The sequence below is a fragment of the Coffea arabica genome, chromosome 3e (assembly GCF_036785885.1).
Source record: "Coffea arabica cultivar ET-39 chromosome 3e, Coffea Arabica ET-39 HiFi, whole genome shotgun sequence".
Taxonomy (NCBI): Eukaryota; Viridiplantae; Streptophyta; class Magnoliopsida; order Gentianales; family Rubiaceae; genus Coffea; species Coffea arabica.
Window position 1 is genome coordinate 12,629,163 of NC_092315.1, and position 24,430 is coordinate 12,653,592.

At 34.7% G+C, this 24,430-nt stretch overlaps 1 protein-coding gene and 1 pseudogene across 3 annotated transcripts; both read left to right on the forward strand.

Annotated features, from left to right (window-relative positions):
* The first annotated feature begins 267 nt into the window (after nt 1–267).
* LOC113736671 (uncharacterized) lies at nt 268–7,927 on the forward strand (annotated as a pseudogene).
* A 2,809-nt stretch (nt 7,928–10,736) lies between these two features.
* LOC113736499 (transcription factor bHLH128-like) lies at nt 10,737–22,929 on the forward strand. Of its 3 annotated transcripts, none has more exons than XM_072084754.1 (7): nt 10,737–11,480; nt 11,681–11,776; nt 17,024–17,307; nt 17,855–17,986; nt 18,475–18,540; nt 21,074–21,142; nt 22,191–22,929. In XM_072084754.1, exons 1-7 carry the CDS (start codon nt 10,976–10,978, stop codon nt 22,266–22,268), a joined length of 1,230 nt encoding a protein of 409 aa, XP_071940855.1. In that variant the 5' UTR covers nt 10,737–10,975; the 3' UTR covers nt 22,269–22,929. The 3 variants fall into 3 exon arrangements, with proteins under 3 accessions (XP_071940855.1, XP_071940854.1, XP_027119319.2); XM_072084753.1 differs by having other exon boundaries at nt 10,739–11,480; nt 17,849–17,986; XM_027263518.2 differs by lacking the exon at nt 11,681–11,776 and having other exon boundaries at nt 10,747–11,480; nt 17,849–17,986.
* Nucleotides 22,930–24,430: the final 1,501 nt, after the last annotated feature.

Below are 24,430 nucleotides of genomic sequence, written 5' to 3' on the forward strand. Positions count from 1 at the left end.
GTAAGCAACAATGCAACCAGTACCACTGGTGTATACACAGGGAGGATTTAAATCAAATAGCAGCAACTCAATAAATATCAGAAAAATATCCCCACGTATGGCAGCAATTAAACCCAATTCCGTCCAAAATTTTACCCTAGAAATTGCCCAAAACAACACCTTCTTCTATTCATCAGAAGCCCAAACACAAATTCCAGAAATTTATGCTAATCGGGGAAGAAATTACAATACCTCCACCTGTCAATTTTGACAGGTGATGACGTAGCAATGGAGGAGCGTCGGACAGCGGCGGTGCGGCTCCTCAGCGAAGTGGACCGTGAGGTGGTCTGGTTGTGGGCGAAAGCTGCGCGCGAGGGAGGAAGTAGGAGGTTGACCGCTGGTGGAGATAGCCGACAGCAGTGGCGGCGGAGAACAGCGGACAGAACCGGAGGAAAGCTAGAGTGGCGGTGGTGGTGCGCCGTGGGCTGGACGAGCTGTGCGGAGCAAGGAGGCGGCGTGCGAAGAGCTGGTGGCACATGAGGTGAAGCTGGAGCTGGAGGGAGGCGCGGCTGAGAGCTCGTGAGGGAGGAGCGGCGCTTAGGCAGAGTGGATGAGAGATTATGGGAGCTTGGTGGTACGAGGCGCTCGTGGCAGACAGCAAGAAAAAGGAAGAAGAAGAAGGAGAAAAAGAAAGAAAAGGAAGAAGAAAGAAGAAGAAAAGGGAGAGGAAGAAAGAAAGAGTAGGGCTGCGGGTCCTTTGAAAATTCTTTCCTTTCTTCCTTTTGTCGTTTAGGGGCAATTTGGTCTTTTAAATTTTTTTTTTTTTTTGAGAAAAGAATCTCTAACTTAGGCGTGGGCATGCCTAACCGCTCCCTAGTCTTTTGACCATCCGGCGAAAATTCTAGATCCGTTAGCGTGACCACCTAGCATGGGCACGTCTAACTGCTATAGAGTCCGCAGATCCTGAACGAAAATTTCTTTCCCTCAGGCGTGACCACCTGGCGTGGGCACGTCTAACTACTAATTTCCTGCCACCAAACATCAAACTATTAATTGACACTAACACTTAACTAAAACTTAAAAAATGCATGAAAACTGAAACAAATAATCTTGGGTTGCCTCCCAAGTAGCGCCTTTCTTTATTGTCTTTGGCTAGACATTTTCATGTGTATTCATGGAGGATAAAATCTTGTGGCTCGTTTCAGTGCTTCATCTTCTATGTAATCCTGATAGCCCTCGTAAATAGAGTAATTCTTGGGCACACGAGCTACGGGCTTCCATGGACTAGTAAATGGCACCAAACAAACAAGTGATGATCTTAAATCTTCACTCACTCCTCCATCAAGAGCACTTATTGGTTCGAGATATTTTGCCATCATGACTCTTAATTTATTCCTGGCATGAAATTCAAAATCGTCTGGTATAATAAAATCAATCTCACTAACAGGAATTAAAGAATAAGAGTCAGGAAAATATTGATCAAGGAATGGAGGAGATGTCACCGCATTTGGAGATTGTTCACTGGATTCATTCACTTGAACCATTTGATGTTGGGGTCTTAATTCTTGCTCTTTAACTTTCTTTTCAACTACATCTTTAGATTCTTCTTCTTGAGACTCTTGCAGTACCATGTCATTTGTCAGAATAATTGCACTCTCATCTTCCTCATGGTCGATAATAGTCGGTGAGGGCAATTCTTCATAAACTGGTGAAATCAATTTGCTCATTTTAAATGCCCATTCAAGCCTTGCTTCTTTCATCTCTTTACTCATCCTTTGTGTCTCCTGTTGAAGTTGATGTACCTCCTGTTGAATTTGATATGTGTTAGTAACTATTAATTCAACTATTTCTTCAAGAGACATACCTGACATGGATGACGGTTCTTGAGACTCATACTGCTGAAAATTCATTGGCCCTGTTGTATAATTATAACTGGAGTTATCCCACCATCCTTGATCATACCCGTTTGGATTAGGGTTATACCACGTTTGAGACCATGGTGAAAAATCTCCATAATTATTGAGTGGGACACTCAGATTATCTTGATATTCGGGGCACATACCGGTCGAATGATCCATGGCATAACAAATTTCACAGGTTGCAGCAGCCATTCTTTCTCTAATAGAGTTTAGTGCCTCTAAATATGCAAACTTAGAAAAAAATCAGTCTCATTGCCTTCCTCGGAAACAAAATCCAGTAAATCACCAAAATACGGAGTGTTAGAAGCCATAAACTATATAATAAAAAAAATAAGAGAAATAAATTAAAAATGAAAATAAGGTGAACTCAAAAAGAAACAAATTAATCCGACACCAGTCCCCGGCAACGGCGCCAAAAATTGACAGGGTGTCAAACCTGTGCAATAATAAATACCTGCTTAAATAAAATATAATTTCTATAGATAGTGATAAGCAGGGTCGAATCCACAGGGACTGGGGATAATTTATTTCTTTTAGAGTCCGAAGTATGGGGGGTTTTTGAAAATGAGAGTAACTAAATTACTTGGAATAAATTAAAATAAAATAAAATAACTACAACTCAAATAACTAATTATCACAATAAAAATAATAATGGACGAACTCTAGTCAAGAGACAACTTCGGAGATGGTTCACTTAATTCGATCACAGATGCAAGGATTATTCCAGTTACTATCTGATAAATTAGTTATAGTTGTCATACACGCGATAAACAACCAACTCTTCCTCAATTTGTCGATAGCCAAGGTACGACCGTTGACTATTTCTCTAATCAGGAAACAACCCTAGGTACGACCATAGAAGTTTAATTCCCTAATTGCATGAATAATTAGAAGAGCCTAATTCTAACCAATCAACACGCTACGAGGGTCTCTTTAAGTTAGCATGTCTATCTCCCTGACACAAATCCAATCATGCCAGTTGCCACCAGTTTAGAATAATTAAACAATTACGAATTTAACTACCCTAATTGGCTTCAGGTTATTGAATTAATCTAGAATCCGGGCCCTGGATAATCGAATAATAAAACAACCATATGAACATAAAGCAGAAGATAGACAAATACCAGTGAATAATGGAAATAAATAAAAACTAATTCGAACTCACAAATTTAGTAGAACCAAATCCTTCGTTGTTCTTGACTAGACAAACTTAGCCACGCCTCATGAGAAAATCTTCAAGTAATTCCACTGAGATCCAGGCCATCAAAAGAGCCAAGAAAGAAACAAAACTAAACTACGCTAAAAGCTAAGCTAAAACTATTCCTCCTAGCCGCCTGTACGTTTCTTCCTTTTTAAAGCCAAAATGACTAATCCCTAATGCTTTCTCTCCGTGGTCCCCGCCGAAATTTAGAGTCAAAGTCCAAGAAGGGAACTCTACCGAATTGAGAGAAACCAAGTCCACAAGGTGGGTCCTGCCGAATTGCTTCTTGTTTCCCATCTCTGTACGTTACTTCTCTTAAAGGCCAAATGAAGAAAAGCCTTTTCTCCACTCGTGGTCCCCACCGAAAACAAGAGTCCCAAGTTACAAAAGTAGCTCTGCCAAATTCTCTCCTTTTGTTTTCTATTGCTCATCAGCAACCGAAATTTTTGTTCTCTTGCAGCACCATGTGGGCCCAACTTGTAAATCCGCTGGAGGCTCTAATGTGTGGAGAATTTTTCTCAGTAAAATCTCCTTATTAGCATTTGTCAGTTCAACTTCCTGTAGATAGGTCCAAATACCAAATATAAGTATATATTAACAATTTAAAACAATATTTGGTAGGGACAAGGGAAAATTAACAATAAAATTACTAACAATTAACACCCTATTACTAATGTGTTTCTTTGTGTGAAGGCACTAATGTGTATCTCTATATCCATGCTAGGGCTGCAAGTTGCAGCGCAATCGAATCGAGTTTAGCCGAGTTCGACTCAATTTTGACTAGGCTCAAAATCGAACTCGAGTTTGACCAATTTTCATTTTAAAACTTGAACTCGAGTTTAAATTCGAACTCTAAGTCAAGCCTAATCGAGTTCAAGTTTGAGAATAATCGAACTCAAATAAAATAAAAAATAATTTTTGTTTCTTCTAAAATGGATGAAATATCAATTTCATCCTAATAAATTAAAAATATAAGGAACATAAATTTAATCTCACTATTAAAAAATAAAATATTTATAATATATAAATTCAAACTGACTCGACGAGTTAACGAGTCAAGTATCTGTGTACTCGACTCGACTTGACTCGACTACCTCGCCAAACCAACTCGATTCAAGTGTTCACTAAACTCGAGTCAATCTTTAACCGAGCTGATTTACAAGCGCTTGCGAATCGGCTTGATTCATTTGTAACCCTAATCCATGCACACGAAGTTTACTTAAATAATTGGTCTTGTAGCCTAGCCTTATTGCAATATCAAGTAAATTACTTAGTGTGCACGAAATATTCCAAATTTCCATTCGTATTAGGTTGTATACGGAAGAAGATAATGGAGATGTGCAAGATTTACAAATTCCTTTTCAAGTTGAGAGAAGAACTGCGCTGGTTATGTTATCATTTATTGCATCAAGTATTGTTGAGCAAGTTAGAAGAGTTCCATTGGCCATAATATTCTACTATTTCCTAGGAACTTATTGCCTCTCTCGGTTGGGTTTTGCCCTTTTCTTTGCCAGTTTCAACTTAAAGGTCAAAGCATATCTAGTTGTGATACCAAGCCCAACACCCTTACTGCATCGTCATTTAGCCCAACAAGTCTTTGAGGTTGCTTGGTGTCTTTGCATTTGCATGGAATTTATGTAATAAGCTTAAACTCAGAGCCTAATGTAATACAAATGAACTTTCACTGGGAAGGGGCTCATTTGCCAAAACCCGGCCGCTTTCCAAAACTCTCTTTCGCTCTCTCATAAAATTAGTTAGTTATTTGATTATAAGTAAATGAGCAAAGAATTGAAAAAGAAAACCGCTATTGATTACACAGTACGATCCCAAATGCCTACAAGCCAATGGTGTGGCACTATTATTTTAGCACTATACCTTTACTTTTTACTTTGATTTCATTTTCATTCTCACAAAATCACATCACATCATCCCTCATGACCACGGACCAGCCAGTCAAACCGGTTGAACTAAATAGGAACGGACAATTTGATCCGATTTGAACCATTTAGTTAAAATGTAAAACAAACAACTCAATGAGAAAATTGAGAATTTTTCCTCCTTTCTATTTCAATTTCAATGAGAAAATTATGTCACTTTTATATTGGGCTAGTGCTTTTATTTTACCAAAGGGAGTGATAAAAAAAAATAGAAAGTCCCATGTCTTCTTTCCTTTGGGCTGGGGAGGTAAAGAGGCATTATGGAACAAAAAATATTTGTTGGGGAGATATATGTAAACCTACAAAGGAAGGCCGGTTGGGACTGCATGATCTAATCATATGGAACCAATGTCTAATACTCAAGCAGATCTAGAACATTTGCTCCAAGAAGGACAATACATGGGTAAAATGGGTGCACACCATTCACCTTAAGAAGACTTCATTCTGGGGTGCCAAAATACCATGCGACAGTTCTTGGATCTAGAGGAAAATCCTTAAACTAAGGCACAAAGCCCAACATCATATCAAGCAGGTGATAGGTAATGGCTATGATCAATGGCATCCTGTTGGGCCACTATACCAGAATTTTGGTGTGCCTCTACTGTCAAGTCTTGGATTAACTAGATATGACCTTGTTGCTAAGTGTATGCAAGGTGTTGAATGGAGATGGCCATGTAGGAGATACTACGATTTGGTTCCCAAGGGGTTAATACCACTTTGTCCCCCCAAACTTTGAATGATTATCCACTTCAGTCCTTAAATTTCAAAATAGGACATTTAAGTTCCTAAACTTATAAATACCTCCCACTTAAGGAAAATTGTTAACAAATACTAAATGCTGTTGGTGGTCGAAGTGTCCCATTTTATAAGGGTTTAGGGATTTAAGTGTCCTATTTTATAAGTTTAGGGATTTAAGTGGGAGGTATTTATAAGTTTAGGTACTTAAGTGTCCCATTTTGAAGTTTAGGGACTGAAATGGGTAATCATCCAAAATTTGGGAGGACAAAGTGAAATTAACCCGTTCCGAAGTAGTTCTGGCACATACAGTGCACAGTCTGCTTTGAAGGTTCTTAGGCTCACTTCACAAGAAGTCTCTTGGCACAGACTTGTATGGAATAAGGGGTTCATTCCAAGATTCTCATTTATCCTTTGGTTGTTATGCAAGAACAGACTACATACCAAGGATAGAATGAAAAAGTGGTGAAGATTAAGTGGTAATGTTGAATGTGTGTTGTGCAGTGGTATGGAGGAATCGATGAATCACATCTTCTTTGAATGTTCTTTTTGAGCTGCCGTTTGGTAGAAAATACTAAAAATGGTTTCATTCTTCAGAGATCCTTTGCTAAAATGCTCTTCTAAGTGCCAAGAATAAATACTAAAATGTAAGAAAAAATACAAAAAAGTAATAGCAAAATAATAAAAATACAAAAGAGTAATAGCAAAATAATTCCTTCATTCTTGTGATGCTAACTAAGTGAGTAAATTAGGGAAACATTGGCTGATAGGTGGGCGAAGTTTTAAGTGCTAACGACAAAAGTTTAGAATTTGATTTATTTTGAAATATGTTACTAAAGAAAATTAGGTTCTGTGTGGATTATTGCTCATTATGCACTTTTTAGGTCTTTTTTGCCTTCAATAATTCCGCCCACTACAAGGTGTGACTAACTCATGCAGTTTCCTACCAATACAAAATCAAAGAACTAGGAATTCTAAAGCTAAATTAAATCCATTTCTTCTAGTTCTCCTTTCCCCCCTTTTCTTAAATCTCACTCTTTTCCTGCTGAAAAATAAGAAAAAAGTCCATTTCATCCTAAATTCACACAAAATTCATACATATTTAAGTCCTTAATACTAATACTGCAAGTCTTTTGGCATCGCAAGCGTGAATTAGAATTACAAAGATTTTGTTTGAAGCTAAAGCATCTAATGAAAACCTCTGGAGTTTTACTGCGCTGCATGAGGAATCTTGAAGCATGTCCGAATTGCAACATCAAATAACTGAATTCTGCTTCTCAACGTGACCTTAAAGCACAACAAAACTATAACTGTTACGTTTGACATGCCTTTTCCTAACAACTACTTTGCTTTTTTTTCATTTAAAAATGCTTATCAATCTCTCAAGTATTGCACAAAAAATCATCTATGAGTTCAGACTCACAAGTTCGAAACATCGAAATTTCGCTACAAACCCTCATCAAAAGCTGGAATAGAAGACAAAAATGGCGAATTTTCGTCAAGAATGGAGAAAAGCAAGAAGTATCAAGATCTTCATGGAGAGCCCATTTGTCTAATTTCCTAGAATCAACTTACCTTCGAATTTTTACAATTTTTTTACTTGTCATAGATCTCATATTGACTAGTCTTGAACTTTCTTCGTCTCATGCCCAAAAAAGAAGAATTTTGAAGCAGAAGAAGTTTGGTTTCATTGGGTAGGTATTGCAATCTTGAGTTTGCTGTGTGTGAAAAGTCTGGCTCTTTTTGTGGGGCTAGGAAGGTCATTTATTCTAAGGCCTGGTTATGTTCTTGATTGTATTGTTGTGATGGTGGCTCTAATTTTGGAAGCATTTTTGGAGAGAAAAGGAGGAGGATTGGTTGTGGTGATGAGTTTGTGGAGGGTTTTGAGGGTTGTGGAGAGTGCATTTGAGCTTAGTGATGAGGCCATTGAAGCACAGATTGAGCTGATTGTTTGCCAATTTGAGGCACTTAAGCATGAAAATGCAAGACTTATGGAAATTATTGTGGAGAAAGATATGATCATAGAGAAGTTAGAAGAAGAAATAGATAAGTCCAAGCATGGTTAATTGTTCATGAAAGTTTTATAGTATGCTTTCGGCATCAGAAGACTGATCTCTTTGAACACAAAAAGACACCTTTAGAGCATTATTTATTTATCACCACCGCCACTACTATCATCATCATCATCATCTGTTAAGGACAATGTCAAAGTATTGGACTTTATAGATGTATGCAATAAAATGGTTGTAAGAGTACGTCTTTTAAGAAATTTTCTGAAAACTAATTGCAAATGTAAATAGAGAATAAATTTAACGGATCTATGCATAATAACATCAAGCCAAATGATAAGTTTATTAGTTCTTATTATTGAGGAAAGATTGAAGATCTTCATTACATACTTTATAGGACTGCAAAATAGAAAACCAAAATTTTCAACCTTAATTTGATAAAGAACACAAGATAAGTTTGGTTGATTCTATCAAAATAGCCACGATTTAATGGCCATATTTTAATGAACTTGTAGCCTTGTAGGTAAGTGCATTTCTTTTAAATTTAGCTAACAATCCATTAGAATGATTTAGATTCTGTCTTTGGGCTGATCCATCATTATGTTTCTACTACTTGATAAGTGTCAACTAATCCTATATTACACAAGACTATGTATGCTCTTGATCTTCACGCTCCATGCTCAAAAATTGTGTGAACTGCAAACTATAGATGTTCATTGATTTTCTAGGTCCTTTTGCTTGATATTACTCTTTTCATCTCACTTTGATAGTTTTAGTTTTTAGTTTCACATAATTTAAGTAAAATTAGTTAACCTTGTTGCAAAAATAAATCTAGCCTAATATTTTTCTAAAATATCCTTTCATTAATATTACACTATATCTTTATATATATATTTTTTGCTTTGAGGACTCGGTATCCCCACCCTTAGTGAGACTAATTCGGATTCGGTTTGAGAACCGCTTGCAAAATTCGACTCTTATTTAGGAGTGAAGGTCTGACCCAAAACTTTTTAAGACGTCACATGCAAGAGACGAACTTGCAACCCAGGAAGCACCTGCAAAGTTCAACTCTTATTCGGGAGTAAAGGCATGACCCAGAACTTTTCAAGGCGTCACATGCAAGAGTTGAACTTACAACCTCCTCGTTGGCATTAGCAAGCTGCTTATAAGTTGCCTCAAGCTCATCGGTTTATATCTTTACATTACTTAAAACAACAACAATGATGGTATATTGTACCATTCAAGACATATATTAAAGCAATTATTGGTAAAAATGTTAACTGTATTAAATACGGTAGGTTTTATTTACTGATAATAAAGTATATTATATAAGGGTATTTTAGAAAAATTAAAAATTAATTATATTTTTCAATTATAAGATGGATTATATTTTGGAATGGGTGAAAAAGGAAAACAAAACTATGAAAGTGGGGCAAAGGGAGTAAGATGCAAACTATGGCCCTTTCAATTAAGGCTTCAATCCCAACCAACTTAATAAATGCTTATTTAGAAGCTAAATTGTGGGTTGATGTGATAGTCACCACCATCTTACACGTTTTTATAATAATAATAATAATAATCATCATCATCATCATCATCATCATCATCTATTTGGTACAAACATATTTGAATAACTCAAATGGCCGTCCCGTGAAAATTTAGACACTAGCTGATTAAGTAATTTAGATGCAAAAAGGTAATGATACTGGACGTCAACAACCACAAATCAAGCCATAATAAGGCCGTTAAAATGTCAGAAAATAATACTTTCTACCAGTAAAATGACCATATTTCATGACAATCATGAGATCCAAGTATCCTCACCCAGGTATTGGTTAAAATTGATTAAGACTTGATTAGGACTAATAATGTGGATTGTTATTGACTTTGTTTATCAAGTTGCCTTTGACTCACAAATCACAATAATAATTCCCATTTCCCACCACGGTTTCTTTCCTTCAATTTCCAAAACCAAGCAAAAACTAATGGTATATAGACGAAACCAAATGACATGAAAAGATTAATGAAAATGCCAGTTAGCCCTGTAAATCATAGAGTATCACTCTGCCTTTGATTTGTTCAATAGCATCTATGCCTCTTAAACTTTTCAATTTTTTAAAAGAGTTAATCTTATATATACTTACGATATATACATGATTGAGTATAGATGTACACTACATATGTAATAATTGAAATTTAAATACGATTCAAAACTAGATGAGATAAAATCATATTTATTAATGTACATATCTCAGTGCATGCAAGATTAATGCTTTTTTAAATCTTGCATAATTTTTATTGAAATCTCGATTTGGATGGTATAGGATGATTGTACATATGTATATATTAGTGACATGATACAATCACTGCATCAATCAAAGGCAGCTCTTATCTATGAATACGGCTTCAAAATTGTTTTTATGACTATTATAAATATATACGGTTTCAAAACTGATACATTCATTTACTTTCTTGTGAAAGTTTAAATAATGATCATTAAATTGACTTTGTATTACATTACATCCTACTAGAACATGAAATTGAAAATCATTGTTGATTTCCAAAATGACAACTGTTTGTTTGTCAGCCACTTCATAACCGTTTGGATTGACCATTTTTCAAAAACAACGTTTTCAAATATAATGTTAAAGTAATATACAATAACTCAAAAAACATCTCATCCATATAATATATCAAATATTTTAAAAAATTTTATAATAAAAATTTTTATATACACTGCTACAGTAAAATTTTTGAAAAATACCTCCAAAAATAGCTAATTCAAACGGAGCGGTTTCCAGTTAAAATCTTAAGAGGGGACAAATTGATGGAAGTAAAGCTTTAGGGCAAAGGGTTGAGTATTATTTTCTACAAGGAGAAATTTGAGATTTACAGAGAAAAGACAAGACCACTATTTGCCAAATGGGGTCCAAACTGCAAACCTTAAACACCACTACAAACCATTGGCAGTACAAAAGCTTGCTTAGATCTTTCCTCACCAAGTTGCAACCTGCAACTAGCATCCCACACACCTCTATTAAAAAATGAACTATATATCAAAAACAGAAAATTAGAAAAAAAAATAATAAAACATTTGTTTCTTCTCTCCTTTTCCCTCCTCCTCCCCCTCTCTTTCACAGCAAAAAGCTTTACTTTGTCCATCATTTTTCATCTAAAAAAGGCAAAAAAAAAGCCATGTATCCATCATCAACTTCTTCATCATCACAAGGTTCAATGGGTCCAAATGGAGGGAGCAGCACAGGTGGGCTAATCCGGTACGGCTCAGCTCCAAGTTCCCTCCTGGCTACAGCCGCTGATTCAGTTACAAATCCCAGCTCACGTGAATTCTCAGCCCTTGGATCCTCCCACAACCTCCACATGGGCCCTACATCATCATCTTCATCAAGATTCTTCCCTTCTTCAGAAACATCCTCCCTCACTTCTGAATCCACCTGCAAAACATCCAACAGCAATCCCAGAGAAAAGGGTCCAAATATCAGCAGTGGTCTGCATAGAGCTTTCGGTTTCAAGCAAGATAATCATCAAGGGTCCATTATTGGTGGTGCTGGAGGTGCGGGTATGGTATCTTCATCTTCTTCTTCTACTGCTACAACTGCTTCGCCTTTGGTTCGTCATAGCAGCTCGCCTCCTGGTTTCCTTAATCATCTTACTCATGCTTGTGCTTCCAATGAAGATAATGGTACGTTCATTTTCTTGATTCTTGTTTGATTTTTTTTTTTGTTTTTTGGCATTTTTTGTTTGGTGGAGTTTGGAGAGAATAATATTTTCTTTTTCTTGTTTGAATGAAATTTCTGTTCTACCCTTGCATTATTGTTTGCTAGTATGGATTTAGATATAGTACTAGTAAATTATGGTGACCTTTTCAACTTTTCTTTCAAGATTTTTTAACAGGTGCTCAAAGTTACGAGTTAGTACGTCTAATCAATACTCAATTTGTCATTTACCACACTCTCAAATTTATTGTTATTATCAAATGTAAGTTTCTCTTTTTTTCCTCCCTAAGATTTAGTGTACTTTTTCAAGAAAGTTAATACATGGATTCTCTAACAGCTAGTGTTCATCAAGTGCCCGTTAGATAAATTCTTTATCTAATAATAATTCCATCGAGGTGATTGTTAAGTTCTTAATACAATTGATAATACAAGATCTAAAAGGAAGTTAGTATAATTGCATAAATAAGGCTAGAGACTTTTGTCGTTTAATTGATAGAGTACTAGTAATTAGGGGGCACTTATTCTACTTACACGTAATTTGGTAGTAATTTCTGCCTTGTCATTGGTTTATGTACGGCTAAATGATGCAATTTTAATTTGGTTCCAGGATGACACCTTCTTGTTTTAGTTGTTTCCTTTCTCTTTTTTGGTTTGCCCTTTCATCTTCCTTTTTCTTGTTGGGGTTAAGTGTTCTTTTCCTGTTCTTTGTTTCTTTGTTTCTTTTTTTTGTATGTTTCTGTTTCTCCAAAACTGTTGACCTTAATAAATGTTTCTTCTACAGTTCTACTAGTCTGAAACCTAGCTCTGGGTTAAAACATTAAAAGTCAATGAAGGTTTCACCTATATTTTGCTCTATTCCTTTTTTTTTTTTTTTTGTGTACTCCCGTTTGCTAGTCATTTTGGTAAAATCTGTAACTTGACTCCTTCAGTTTTCTTTTTCTTTTTTTTTTTTGGTTGTATTGTTACAAGCTGTTTGGTATTTTATAGCTTAGGAAGAAGTTCAATTGGCTTCATAAAAGTGGTGAAATAGGATGGATTTCTAGAATTCTGGCTTTATGATTATTGGATTTCATATTGAAAGGTCATTGATGTTTGATGTTGTTTAATTGGGTTTGAACTTTAATTGAAGTATAATAGGCATTTTCTGCAATCCGAAGTTTAATGTCAAATTGGAAGCAGTGTTCTGTGAACATTTAGAGGTTGTTTGTTTTGTATTTTAAAGAGTTTTTAAGGAAAAATTATTACAGCATTTTTTTAGAATATGATATATATGGCATAAAAATGTGATCGAGAACTATGTGAAAGAAATAATTATGAAAATAGAAAAATATTTTATAAAAAAATGACAATTCAAACAAGGCCTTGACTTTTCAATAAAGTATTGGATTTACGTGACATCTTACAGAGATATGATCTATGAACGTTTCACTTTTTAAGTAAAATATTTACTTGACAAAAGTGGATCCTACATTTCTACTACAACTCATGATTTTTAGAAAACAAAATTACAACTTGCAATTTATCACTTTTGTAGGTTACACGTGTAGATAGCCTCATAATTTGCCATTGGACACCTAAATAATTAACTAAACATTGAAGTTAAAGGGTAAATGTGTTAAACCTAAGGTATCTAGTTATCTCATAAAGGTAAATTTTGTATGTACAATAAAGTTGACAAAAGTGCCAATCTAAGTCTAATTCATTTTGATTTCTTATGAGTGGGGATTGCAATATTTATTGATAGTATTAAAAGTATGGATTAATTTTCTATACTTTGACACGTTAGACGTATAAAAATTAATTTAAATTTATATTTAAAATCTAAATTTTGCACATATATCATATATCTAACTGTAACAGTGTATATAGTGTTTTAGTATATATAAAATTAACTCTAAAAATATTAACCCATAAAATACGAATGGTCAGGTCATTAGAATTTAGCGTGATAATGATAATCTGAATCATCAATGGGCAAAATCGGAAGTTTAAGAAGATTGGGTAGGCCCCCTCCTGTCTCACTCTCTCCAACCGGGAATGGAGCCCGCATGGGGGCCAATTAATAGGCACCCTAGGTTTGAAGCGCCCATTGTTTAGCCAAAAAACCACGCTGATAAATTAAGAATATCTATCTTGAAGAATAAAATATCCTGTGCTTGAAAAAAAAAAAGAAAAGAATCTCACTCTTTTTTTTCCTTCTATAGACAGCCCTAACCCCTAGGGCTAGGGGCATTGACTTCCAAAGATAGAGATGTTAATATTGGTTTTAGATTTTGACACGAAATGTACCCAATTGTTAATTTTTTTAGTTCTTTTTTTTTTCAATTTTTTAGTTCTTCCTATATATGTGAATTATTCTATTTTTTTTGGGCATCAAATGATCTGAGAGCAAAAGTTTTTCTAATTTATCATTTATATGGTTTTGAGTTTTAGTGGCCGATCTAGTTGTATGTCACATCTAGTCATGGAATTAGGTTCCTAAAGTTTTCTTTTTGTTCTCGAGCCGCCATAATTAATTATTCTCCCAATCAATCTTCAGATTTTTATTGGGCAAGAATTTCACTTTGGGATAATTTAATTATCTAATATTAGTACAATTTTGTACTTTTTTTTATCTCACTCTGTATTAAAATAAAAAGAACTTATACACTAATAATTGAAATGCAAATTAATCATTGTACAACGCTCTTAAGACTCTTTGGTGTATATTGAATAAAAAGAGAAAATCTCTTAATTATTTAATCAAAAAGAAAAATAATAGTCCACAAAAGTATACCACATATTTTTTTTATCCCTTTACAAAACGGGTGGAATATTTACACGTACAAGTCAACCCAACTATATCCTAAATCAAGAATACTAACTTGCAGGTATACTACTAGGTCAATTCAATTTGTGACAAAAAGCATTTGTGGAAATTATTTCTTTTATTAGTATGAAAAAATATATATAAAAAAAATTACATTTACATTTCCCATATTTGGGTGCCGTCATATTCATATTCTGGCTATAGAGTATGACTTTATACACATCATTAATATACTATTGAAGCCTTCAACTTGGTTGAGTGGAATATTTCATTATTCCCACTTGCAGAAGAAGCAAGTTGACAATTTAATACTCTAACTACAATTAGCTCTCCTTGGAAAGATATATCCCATTAGATTACTTTAGAAGAAGACTAGTGGTGGCCAGATTCCTTGAATCAGCAGACAAAACCTATCTAGTAAGCTGGTGGATGTCACATGCCTAAGCTTCAAATGTTCCTTCAGCCATTGGTTTATTCTGATTACTCTAATAATTGTTAATAATAATAATAAAAAATCTACTACTTGTGCCAAAAGCAAAAGCAGCAGCCAATGAATGGTTTTGATGCTATAGAGATCATTAATGGAAAGGGGCCCTCACAAGTCACAAGTTACATTTCACACACGTCGGTGTAAATTAACAATTTACTACTCTTAATTTACATCAAATTACCCTCAATTTATATGCCAAAGTGTATCTGAGTTACATCAAATAACAACAAATTAACATACACTAAACTGCACCTGATTTATATCAAACTAGACTTGATTCGTACTGAAATCCTACTAATTTATATCAGAGGTCAACTTGTGTGAAATTGTTCAAAATACAAATTGTGAGGCTCCGGATCCATCGTTAATTAAGAAAAACACACAAGTTTGGTTGGAACTTGGAACTAACTGTGAAGTTCGTAAATCAACAAAGAGTACAACTTTGGAGGAATAGAGTTTATGCACCTCATGTATCGTGCAAAAATACTGGAATTAGGTCCTGAAAGGCTATATCGGATCAAGGGCTTCTATAAATGAATTATATCGTGTAGTGTAAACACTGACTGAACAAATACATACGTTAAAATAACAAATGTAGATATTAAAACAAAAATATGTTAAAATATATATAATAACTTTTTTTAACTTATTAAAATTTATATTTAAAATTCAATCCTACCATCCAAATTCAAATATATCAATCTTTCACCGTGAACTGTTTTGATGCAATCAAGACTCTGATTGCAGAGAATTTGTATCCAGCCCTAAATAATCCTCAATTATCAGAAAGAAAAAAGAAAACCAAAATTCGTGGCTCGATATGTGCCTTGTCAGAAACCATCTCGATCGAGCTGCACGTAGTTAGAGCATTTTTTTTCCTTTTTAATTTTAAAAGAGACGAGCAGGCCATTGATTTGATTGTGACCAGATGTAGACCATGAAATTTGGAGACTTGATATAGAACTGTGCTACTCATGTTTTGCAACCTTCAGAATATATGAATTTTTTTTTGTTTTGAAAAATGAAATTACTGTTTTTTTCCCATGCCCAATTCCCCAGGATTACTGTTTTTCTTGTTTATACCAAATTAGACTGGTTTTGAAATGACAAAAAACCTGTGTGGATGTGCCTCATTTTCTTTGTGGTTTCTTTATAAAAGAAAAAAAAATGTTAGTGATCTCTCCGATGTAATCCAAAAATTTGAGATAGCGGGTTTGTTCGGATTGAAGATAATTTGGAAAATTTTTTTGAGAATAATATTGTAGCACTTTTTGAGATGTAATGCATGTGAGATAGAAAGATGACCGGAAGAAAAACAGAAAAGTGATTGGGAAATGTATTTATGAAGCAACGGAAAACTTTTTGAAAAAAAATTTCATTCCTCAGAAGATCCAATAATCATCTTAGCTATCACAATATTCAGTCACAAGAAAATGTTGTTTCTGATCCAAATATAAGGTACTTTCATTACCTCCAGAGGCAGCTTCAACCTCTCAGAGGTCCCAAGCTTCCAAGCAACTAGTGAGAGCTGTGATAATCACTTTGGTTGATAAATATTTGCCCCAACATATCTGCTAATATGGCACCTAATAACTCTACCATAGCAGGCTTCTTTTGTCCCATACTCTTCCTACTGACATTTATTTGTACTTTCCAACAAAAAACCAAGAAGATATTATCATAGGTTTAATAATATGTAATGCAGGAATAAAAATGCAATTATTATTAGAAAACAAAAAAGCTACAATAGGCATGTTAAGGAAACAGACATGAATCTTTTTCATAATGCAGAGAGTAGAAGATTGTTTTAAGCTCATGTAAACTTTTGCGATCCATGAAGCTTTGAATATCTATCCAACCTCATGTAAAAATCAACCTAATACTTTTGCTTTGAATACCAGATGGAATGTTTGATAGTCATTTGTAGTTGTACATGTTCTAGATGAATATGTTCAAGCAACTTGAAGATGTGATTTTGTTCATTCACAGCAAATACCTGGCCATGCACCTAATGGTCTCATTCTTTAGGAGTTTAATTATAAAATGTCGATGTTATGATACATGAAAAGTGTAGTGCTATCATTCTGTTTATCAGATTAGCTCAGAAAACACAATGTGAAGTACTAATCGCTGGTTTAGCATCAAAAGTTAATATTCCCGTTCTTTCGGAATCCTCAACTCTAAAATATTGAACTTTGGTATGAAACTAGGTTTTCCGATTGCTAGGACCCATGATATCTCAAGATTGAACTCTCAGCTGAGCTTTACGCATCAAGAAACTCTTTCCCAGATCTCTGAAGAGACTGAGAATGTTGATAATGGCCTCAATGCAGAGAATGAGAAAAGAAAATCTGCTCATACTTACAGCAATGTAAGTTATGGAGTAGGTCCTTGGGAAGATGCCAATACGATAATGTTTTCGATGGGGCCAACAAGCAAAAGAGCTAAGAACATGAGCGGTGACATTGTCAATCTGAACAGCATGGAAACTCAGGTACCAAACATATCTGTTGAGCAACTTGTGAAGCAATTTTCATGACAAGGACAATCTAAGCATTCTGTTAATTAGAGATCATCACTTCTCTGCTAACATCCTTCTATGTGAAATCAAATATCTCTCTGCGCCACATGAATGCCTGGTGAATAAAGGTATCTAGACTTGTTTTATGGCATTCACCCTTCTCCCCACCCATTCCTACTGCTGCGCCTAAAGAAAAGGAACAAGAAGGACAGTAAATCCTAGATCTTACTCAAAATCTGAAAAAGTAAAAAGAAAATTGGTTCTACTAAACATTTTGTTAGTATGTTAAGAACGTAGTATTAAAGAAAATTGATGAACCATTAATTGACATTTTATTCCGTAAATTGAATGAGTATGCTCCTGTACTCTGATTCATTTTTTAAATGAGCTGTATTCAGTTACTGCTATAGAGAGTCCTTTGACAACTTTCTGACTTTCTCCAATTATATGTTCTTAATTCCATAAGTTGTTGACAAGTTAACTCTCTCCTTCTTTAACCTAATTGGGCTTTTAGTTTCAGTTTGGCATGCCTCAGACAATGCTGGATATGAGCTCCATGGATAAGTTGCTCAACATCCCTCAAGATTCTGTGCCTTGTAAAATCCGTGCAAAGCGTGGTTGTGCTACTCATCCCCGCAGCATTGCAGAAAGGGTGAGCTTTAGAATTTGACCTACTGTTTTATAAATAATGTTTTGATAAAATAAGATATTTAGAGGTTTCTTTTCTTCGAAAACTTAAAAAAAAAATAGTTTTCTTGTATTTTATTATGAGGTCTTAATGTTAACTATATGCATTTGTAACATGAGGGTCCTTTCCCTTTTCAATTTGATTTCAATGAGGTTTAACTGCACAGCACCTCCAGTTAAAGTCCATTGTCCTCAGTCTATCTTTTATTCTTGCATTTCAGCTAATCTCTTCCAACTCATCTAACTGTAGCTAGTTACATGGATGTTTTCATAGAGTTTGTAGTTTTTTCTGCCAAGTCTCTCAGTAATTTCCTTGTTACTCTGGTAATCATATATCTATGGGTAAAATTTTTCATCATGGAGCGTGATAGATAAAAATGTAATGACAAATTGGCCATGGTTGCTATGATGTAATGCTATTACCCTAAGTAGTATTTTTCTACCTATGTGCAGGAGAGGAGAACGAGAATAAGTGGGAAGTTGAAGAAGTTACAGGATCTTGTTCCTAATATGGACAAGGTAATATACCACGCCTTTTTTTCCTATTGATTTAGGTTTATATATTTGAGTTTAAAGCTTCAATTTTTAGAGTTCTAATATCAACTCAATATAGAACTAAAGAACAAAACAATAATCACCTCTTTTCCCTTTTTCCTTTGCAGAGAATGTAATAAACTCACAATGATAACTTTACTAATATCTTATAGGCTTCGTTAATCTTTCCAACAATTTTGATACTGCAAAAATTTCAACTGCAACCCGCAGAACAGTATGAATAGCATTTCAAAATGTTCCGCTTTTATGTAACCAAAATTACTTGTATACTCTCTTAAATGTTGTATCTGGTATGCAAGACTCAGCAAGAGTTGAAGGCATGTGACAAGTATCAGGTGGCAAATAAGGCAAAATGAGATGTGTAGAATACTGAAAGTTATATATTGAACTCCTTAGGTAGATCTGATTTATTGTGAAAGTTATATATTGAACTCCATAATGAAGTGCAACACTTCAGAAAGGTACAAATACTTAATACATGATGATACAAGCCTTTAATGCATGGTCTATGGTAGACCTGGTCTACCTAAAGATTAAGCAAGATAGTCCAGAGCAGCCTTAGTATGATGTTCTAGTGTGTAGCATGTGTCCTATATGAAGGGGCAACTGATAATGCGACAACCAAAATTTAATGTCAACCTCTCAGCTCAATTGATGATTCATGATTGTATTTGAGTTAGGTTGCAGAGATAATTTTGGTGTTTTAACAAACTTTTCCGAGGCATTAAAATTTGAGCTTTGGCAATGACACCAAGCCATATGAAGAGAACATTTTCAAAAATATGCAAAGTGAAACTTTTGAAGTCCGTTTAAAGAGATGTACATCATATGATCAATCTGGTAGTACAGTACCTTGCCATATTTGTGGACCAGAATCTTAATAGCTGCCCTTGCTTATCTCACCGTTTAAAATGAAAGTGAACTAGCTCAGTCAACAGTGCCACTTTTCCTTTTCATCATTCTTAGCTTTGTGGATAAAGTAATCAGCCATATCCATTGCCAAGAAGAGAGTAGTTGCTTTGAGTTGTGGTATATTTAACTTCCCTGTTATCAAAACGGGTGCTCATTTACGATAAAATTATTTTTGCTACACATCCCTCGTAGAAAGCTAGTAATAAAGTTTTACGTCAGTGTGCTTGTTAAATTCATAATACCTTTTCTAAAAATATTACCTGGATGTAGTTTTTGGATGAGCACTTACGAATCCTCCTTTGGGTAATAAAGCATGTGTTGTAATCAGGTTTTCTGTATATATTGCTGTGGTCTTGTGACATAGTGAAGGAAATCTTTTCCAGAGCATGTGGTTGCTTGCAGTGATGCCTTTGAGAGCATAAAAGGCATCTCGCTCTAACAAGTCTATTTACTTGAAAGAAGAAGAAAAGGCTCGTCAACATGCTTCAAAGCATTCAGTTTCTGAACTCAAGTTAATATGTGGCATTCAGTTTTGACTGAAAGTTCAATTGGTTGGTATTTGGTATCCTAGGTTGTATGGTCCTGGGCCATACTAGACTATCTTTTCATCCTAAACCTATAGATAGAGTCTGTTGTTATGCAGTTGATTTTATTGGCTTTGTTGCATCACCATACTTTATCTTTTTTTTTTTTTTCCCGAAACGATATTAATAATATATTGATCATCATCTAAACTTTACACTTGGAGCAAAGGCTCCTCATTTCTTTACAAAAAGTGCTCAACGGCACAGAGGATTGAACCATTCCTCATCATGTATAATGCCTAATGCATAATCACCAACTCTAATGCTAATGTGATTATCAACTTTAGATATAGCACAAAAAGAGCACATATGAAACAGAGCTTTCAAGCTAAGAATCTTATTCTCTCTAGTTCATCTATAGACTTGGCAGCCATGTTCTAAGCCTCCTGACATTCATCTCTTTGAAATTCATTTGGACAAATCAATGCAAGGATTATCATAATTGAAGATAAGCAAGGAAAACTGGGAAACAATTTGAGAAAGCAAATAAAAGAGACTACAATTGAAAAGAAAATCAGCTATATCATTAGCCATTTCATTCCAATCTTAGGAAGAAAAAGTTTAGACAAGGAGAAGCATGCCACTATCTAACCTTAAGCTTGTGTACATTCTTTGTTAGTAAAAGTCTTCTAATATCTGTCCTTTTCTTTGTTAATGAGGCAGCATCTTTAAGAGTAAAAAAATTGCTTACTTTTTTCTCATGCCAGCTGCTGCCTTAATGCTGCAGAATGGGATGATTAGAAGCTTAATTGTTAGATAACTCTGCAAACTAGCTTATACACCTCAGATCCTGCTCTATTTTTGCTTTTCCTTTCTTTATCTCTTTGCTTTTAACTATGTAAAGTTTATCATCTGAACTTGACTGATTTAGATCCTATGGCTTAAACTAGACTGGTCTCATCTGAAGATCAGATTGTCATTTTAGTGGTTATCCAGTTGAAACCTATACACAGTCAGATTCATTTATTACCTGTTCTAACATAATATTTTGTTTTCTGCAGCAAACTAGCTATGCTGATATGCTGGATTTGGCGGTGCAACATATCAAAGGCCTTCAGAATCAGGTTCAGGTGAGTACTTGTACAACTCTTCATTATCTTTTCCCTTTTTGCTATGTTTCTTCTTCAATCTGAAAGACAAAGGAGAAAATAACAAGAACAAAAAGAAAGTTCATAGACCCTGAGGTTTTCAAGAAAGAACACTGGAGATTGGTTCCAACGCTTACATGCTTCTAGTTGATGATTTATGTAGTTGCACCTGCATACCTTGCACATATGCTGGCATCTTAGATATGTACTTGCTCGTGAGTTTCAGGTGATTATAAATAAACAACATTTTCCTTTAGTCAATGTCAAAATTATGACAGAAGTTTCGAGACTTGAAACATGACCAGCATTCATGACTTGCTAAAATTATTACTGATCATTCAGTATATAGGACTCTTCCTCCTCTTTGGGTATGCTCTAAGGCATGAAGAAAGTTTTTGAGGCAATTGACAAAGAATTGAATCTTAATTAAAGAATAGAAACTCTGACAAAAGAATTCTAAAGAAGAAAACTAAATAAAATAAGCAGGAATGTATACGGAGTACCGAAAAGCTCTCTGCACTTATCTTGCATGACTCCTGCATATAGATTCGAGTTGAATTCAAGGAGGAGATACAATTAAGCACATCACTTGGAAAGATCTTTTTAAATGTTACTTTACTCAAGCCCTTCTGTCTTTTGAATTCCACATCAAATTCTATGTTAAACTAGAGTGCTTTGTGTATTCAACATGAAAGGAAGAAACTGGCATGATATGTTTTAGCCGGTTTTGATTTGTGTAAAAAGCTTATATCTCTTCTGTATAGCACAAAAATTAGTTTAGACTGCAGCATGCATGGTTCATAGCAAAGTTCCAACTGATGCAATTGTAATCAGCAATTTGCTCGTCTAATGTGGTCTACAGTGCATAGTTGCAAGTCTGGTACTAGGTTAACCGTGGCTGGTGTTAGCTTAATTTAACTTAAATGAAGTTCTGATGACCATCATTAAATGGCTAGATGTGTTTGCCCTCCATTCAGAACTCATTCTTACTCTAAAGTCTGAAATTTTTTCTTTCCACCACCTTCTCCAGAGGCTCCACAAGGAACTTGATAATTGCACATGTGGCTGTAGAAAACCACAAGATTCTTGTCGAGGAGGAAAGAGCTGAAGCAAGAACAGTCAAGCTTGATAGAAAGATTTTTGTTGGTAATGCAAGACATATCTGACTGGATAGCATCCTTTGCCGGGCTCAAATGTGGAACCTAAGTTCCAAGCCATGCAAATGAGCCAGAATGAAACCTAGAGTTGCCAGAGTTGTATATAATGAGGCTCTCTCATGGTTCCGCTGAGGATGTCTGGTTATTTTTGCTTTCTAAATTCCAAATAATGCTTCTAAGGGGATTTCTTAACAACTACTTAGATCCTTTTCGATCTTTTGTCCTCCCGATTTGTAGAGATGACCTAATAGTTGGTTTTGGGAGCTCAATTTTGTTCATCTCAGATGTTTCAATACATTGGTGTCTAGATACCGGTTGTATATACCACATACTTTTGTTCTGTTCTTAGTGTATCGAAAATGTCCAAGTAGATGGTGATGACCAGTTCTCTCTTTTGTTGTATTTTCGTTTCGGATGCTTAATTTCCAGGCTATGTTATTGTTAATCAGAACCATCTTGGTGGCTTGTAACTTTTAGTTAGTGGCCAATTACTTGTCCATTTAGAACATGTGAAGTTGGGAAAAGATGATAATTTTAGCATATTTGTTTTGTACTTGGATTCATTACTATTCTACTTTCTAAGGATGTTTGATTATGTTGAAGTTAGCTAAACCCAGAACCAAACAAGTATTTGAATTCTTTTTAGTGTAAATTATTAATAACTCTTCTGTAGTTTCATCTATTGACACATAATTTTCAACATTTTAAAATGCGCATTTAACCTCCTATGGTTTCATGTAAATTGAAAATTTAACTGAAAACAACTTATGTAACGCCGTTACTTGAAATACATGTAGTGTTTTTATTTAAATGCTAAATCAAATAATGACATAACCACCTTGTACAAAACCATTGGGAAATTATGTAAAAAAATGCAAAAATTATAAAAGGTAAAGTAGATATTTATACAAATCATAGGAGGATTAAGTGGATATTATAATTTCATCACACATATTTTTGGAATGTGTATAGTCTAATCACCATAATTGATTATGCATTTTGTCTATTTTTTGTTTTACATAAATCATAAAGGATTACGTGATTATTTTAAAACTTCAAATGGGTCATTTGGATTATGCAAAACCACAGAAAAACTATATGTAATTTACTCTTTTTTTTAAGTGAGATGAGACAGCGCTCGTGAACCATTTGGTGAAAATTGTGACAACAAACAAACATGTCAAAATCCCAATTGGATTTCAGTTATTTTTCTTGAGAATCATTAAGAATTGGAGAGATTGTAGAAAGAATAAGAGGAAGAAATAGAAGCAGAATCAAGAAGCAAGAACGAACAAGGAAGAATAGGAAGACGAAGATAAAAACAAGAGAAACCAGAGAGTAATTGATAGACATAGCAAAATGATTTCCGTTATTCCTAAGAGACCCCTCTACCCAATTACAAGTTTTTGTAGACCCCTCAATATATTACCATTTGAACCACACACAAGGATACCTCATGGTTACATTTTCAATTATTAAAGACTAAGCAATTGGTATATTAAATCTACACATTTGGATTATGACAATATTTCTCCCTTCAAAGATTATTTGTCCTCAAGGAATGCAATGGGGGCAAAAAACAATTGAATCAATGGAAACTGGTATTATTTCTCAAATTGTTCTTTGCCTAATTGGATCACTTCCGGAGGAGATACAGATCACAAATGAATAAATCAACAATCAAGGTGGCACAATTGGTTGCAATCTTCGATGAATTTGCTATGATTGAAGAGAGAACAACACAGTTAGCCACAAACTAGCAAGATTTGCTTTAAACTTAAAGAATGTTACTGAATGGAAGTCTAGCTTCCCAGCTTGGATACTTGAGGCTGTTCAAGCAGATATAACAAGAGCAATGGCTTTACTTCTATAAAACCTTTGGGTTTATTTAATAGAACTTGCTTTTGCCATTTGAAAAAAAAAAAAAATTGAAGTCCCATCCAAATCCCATCCATCCTGCCTATTTGCAATCTCCAGATATATTAGTACAACTAGAGATTATTTTTTAAGGGCAAATAATTGGATGGATCTGATTTATGTAGATCTAGTGGCTCAAAATTTATCACACCATCTCACCAATTCAAGTATTAAAGATGTGACAAAATTTGGACCA

Excerpts from the sequence above, each read along its gene's own strand:
- LOC113736499 (XM_072084753.1), top strand. The coding sequence starts at position 10,976 with ATGTATCCATCATCAACTTCTTCATCATCACAAGGTTCAATGGGTCCA. Across the intron at positions 11,481-11,680 it reads TGCTTCCAATGAAGATAATG|ATTTTTTAACAGGTGCTCAA; the intron begins GTACGTTCATTT and ends TTTTCTTTCAAG. Across the intron at positions 17,987-18,474 it reads CCCGCAGCATTGCAGAAAGG|GAGAGGAGAACGAGAATAAG; the intron begins GTGAGCTTTAGA and ends ACCTATGTGCAG.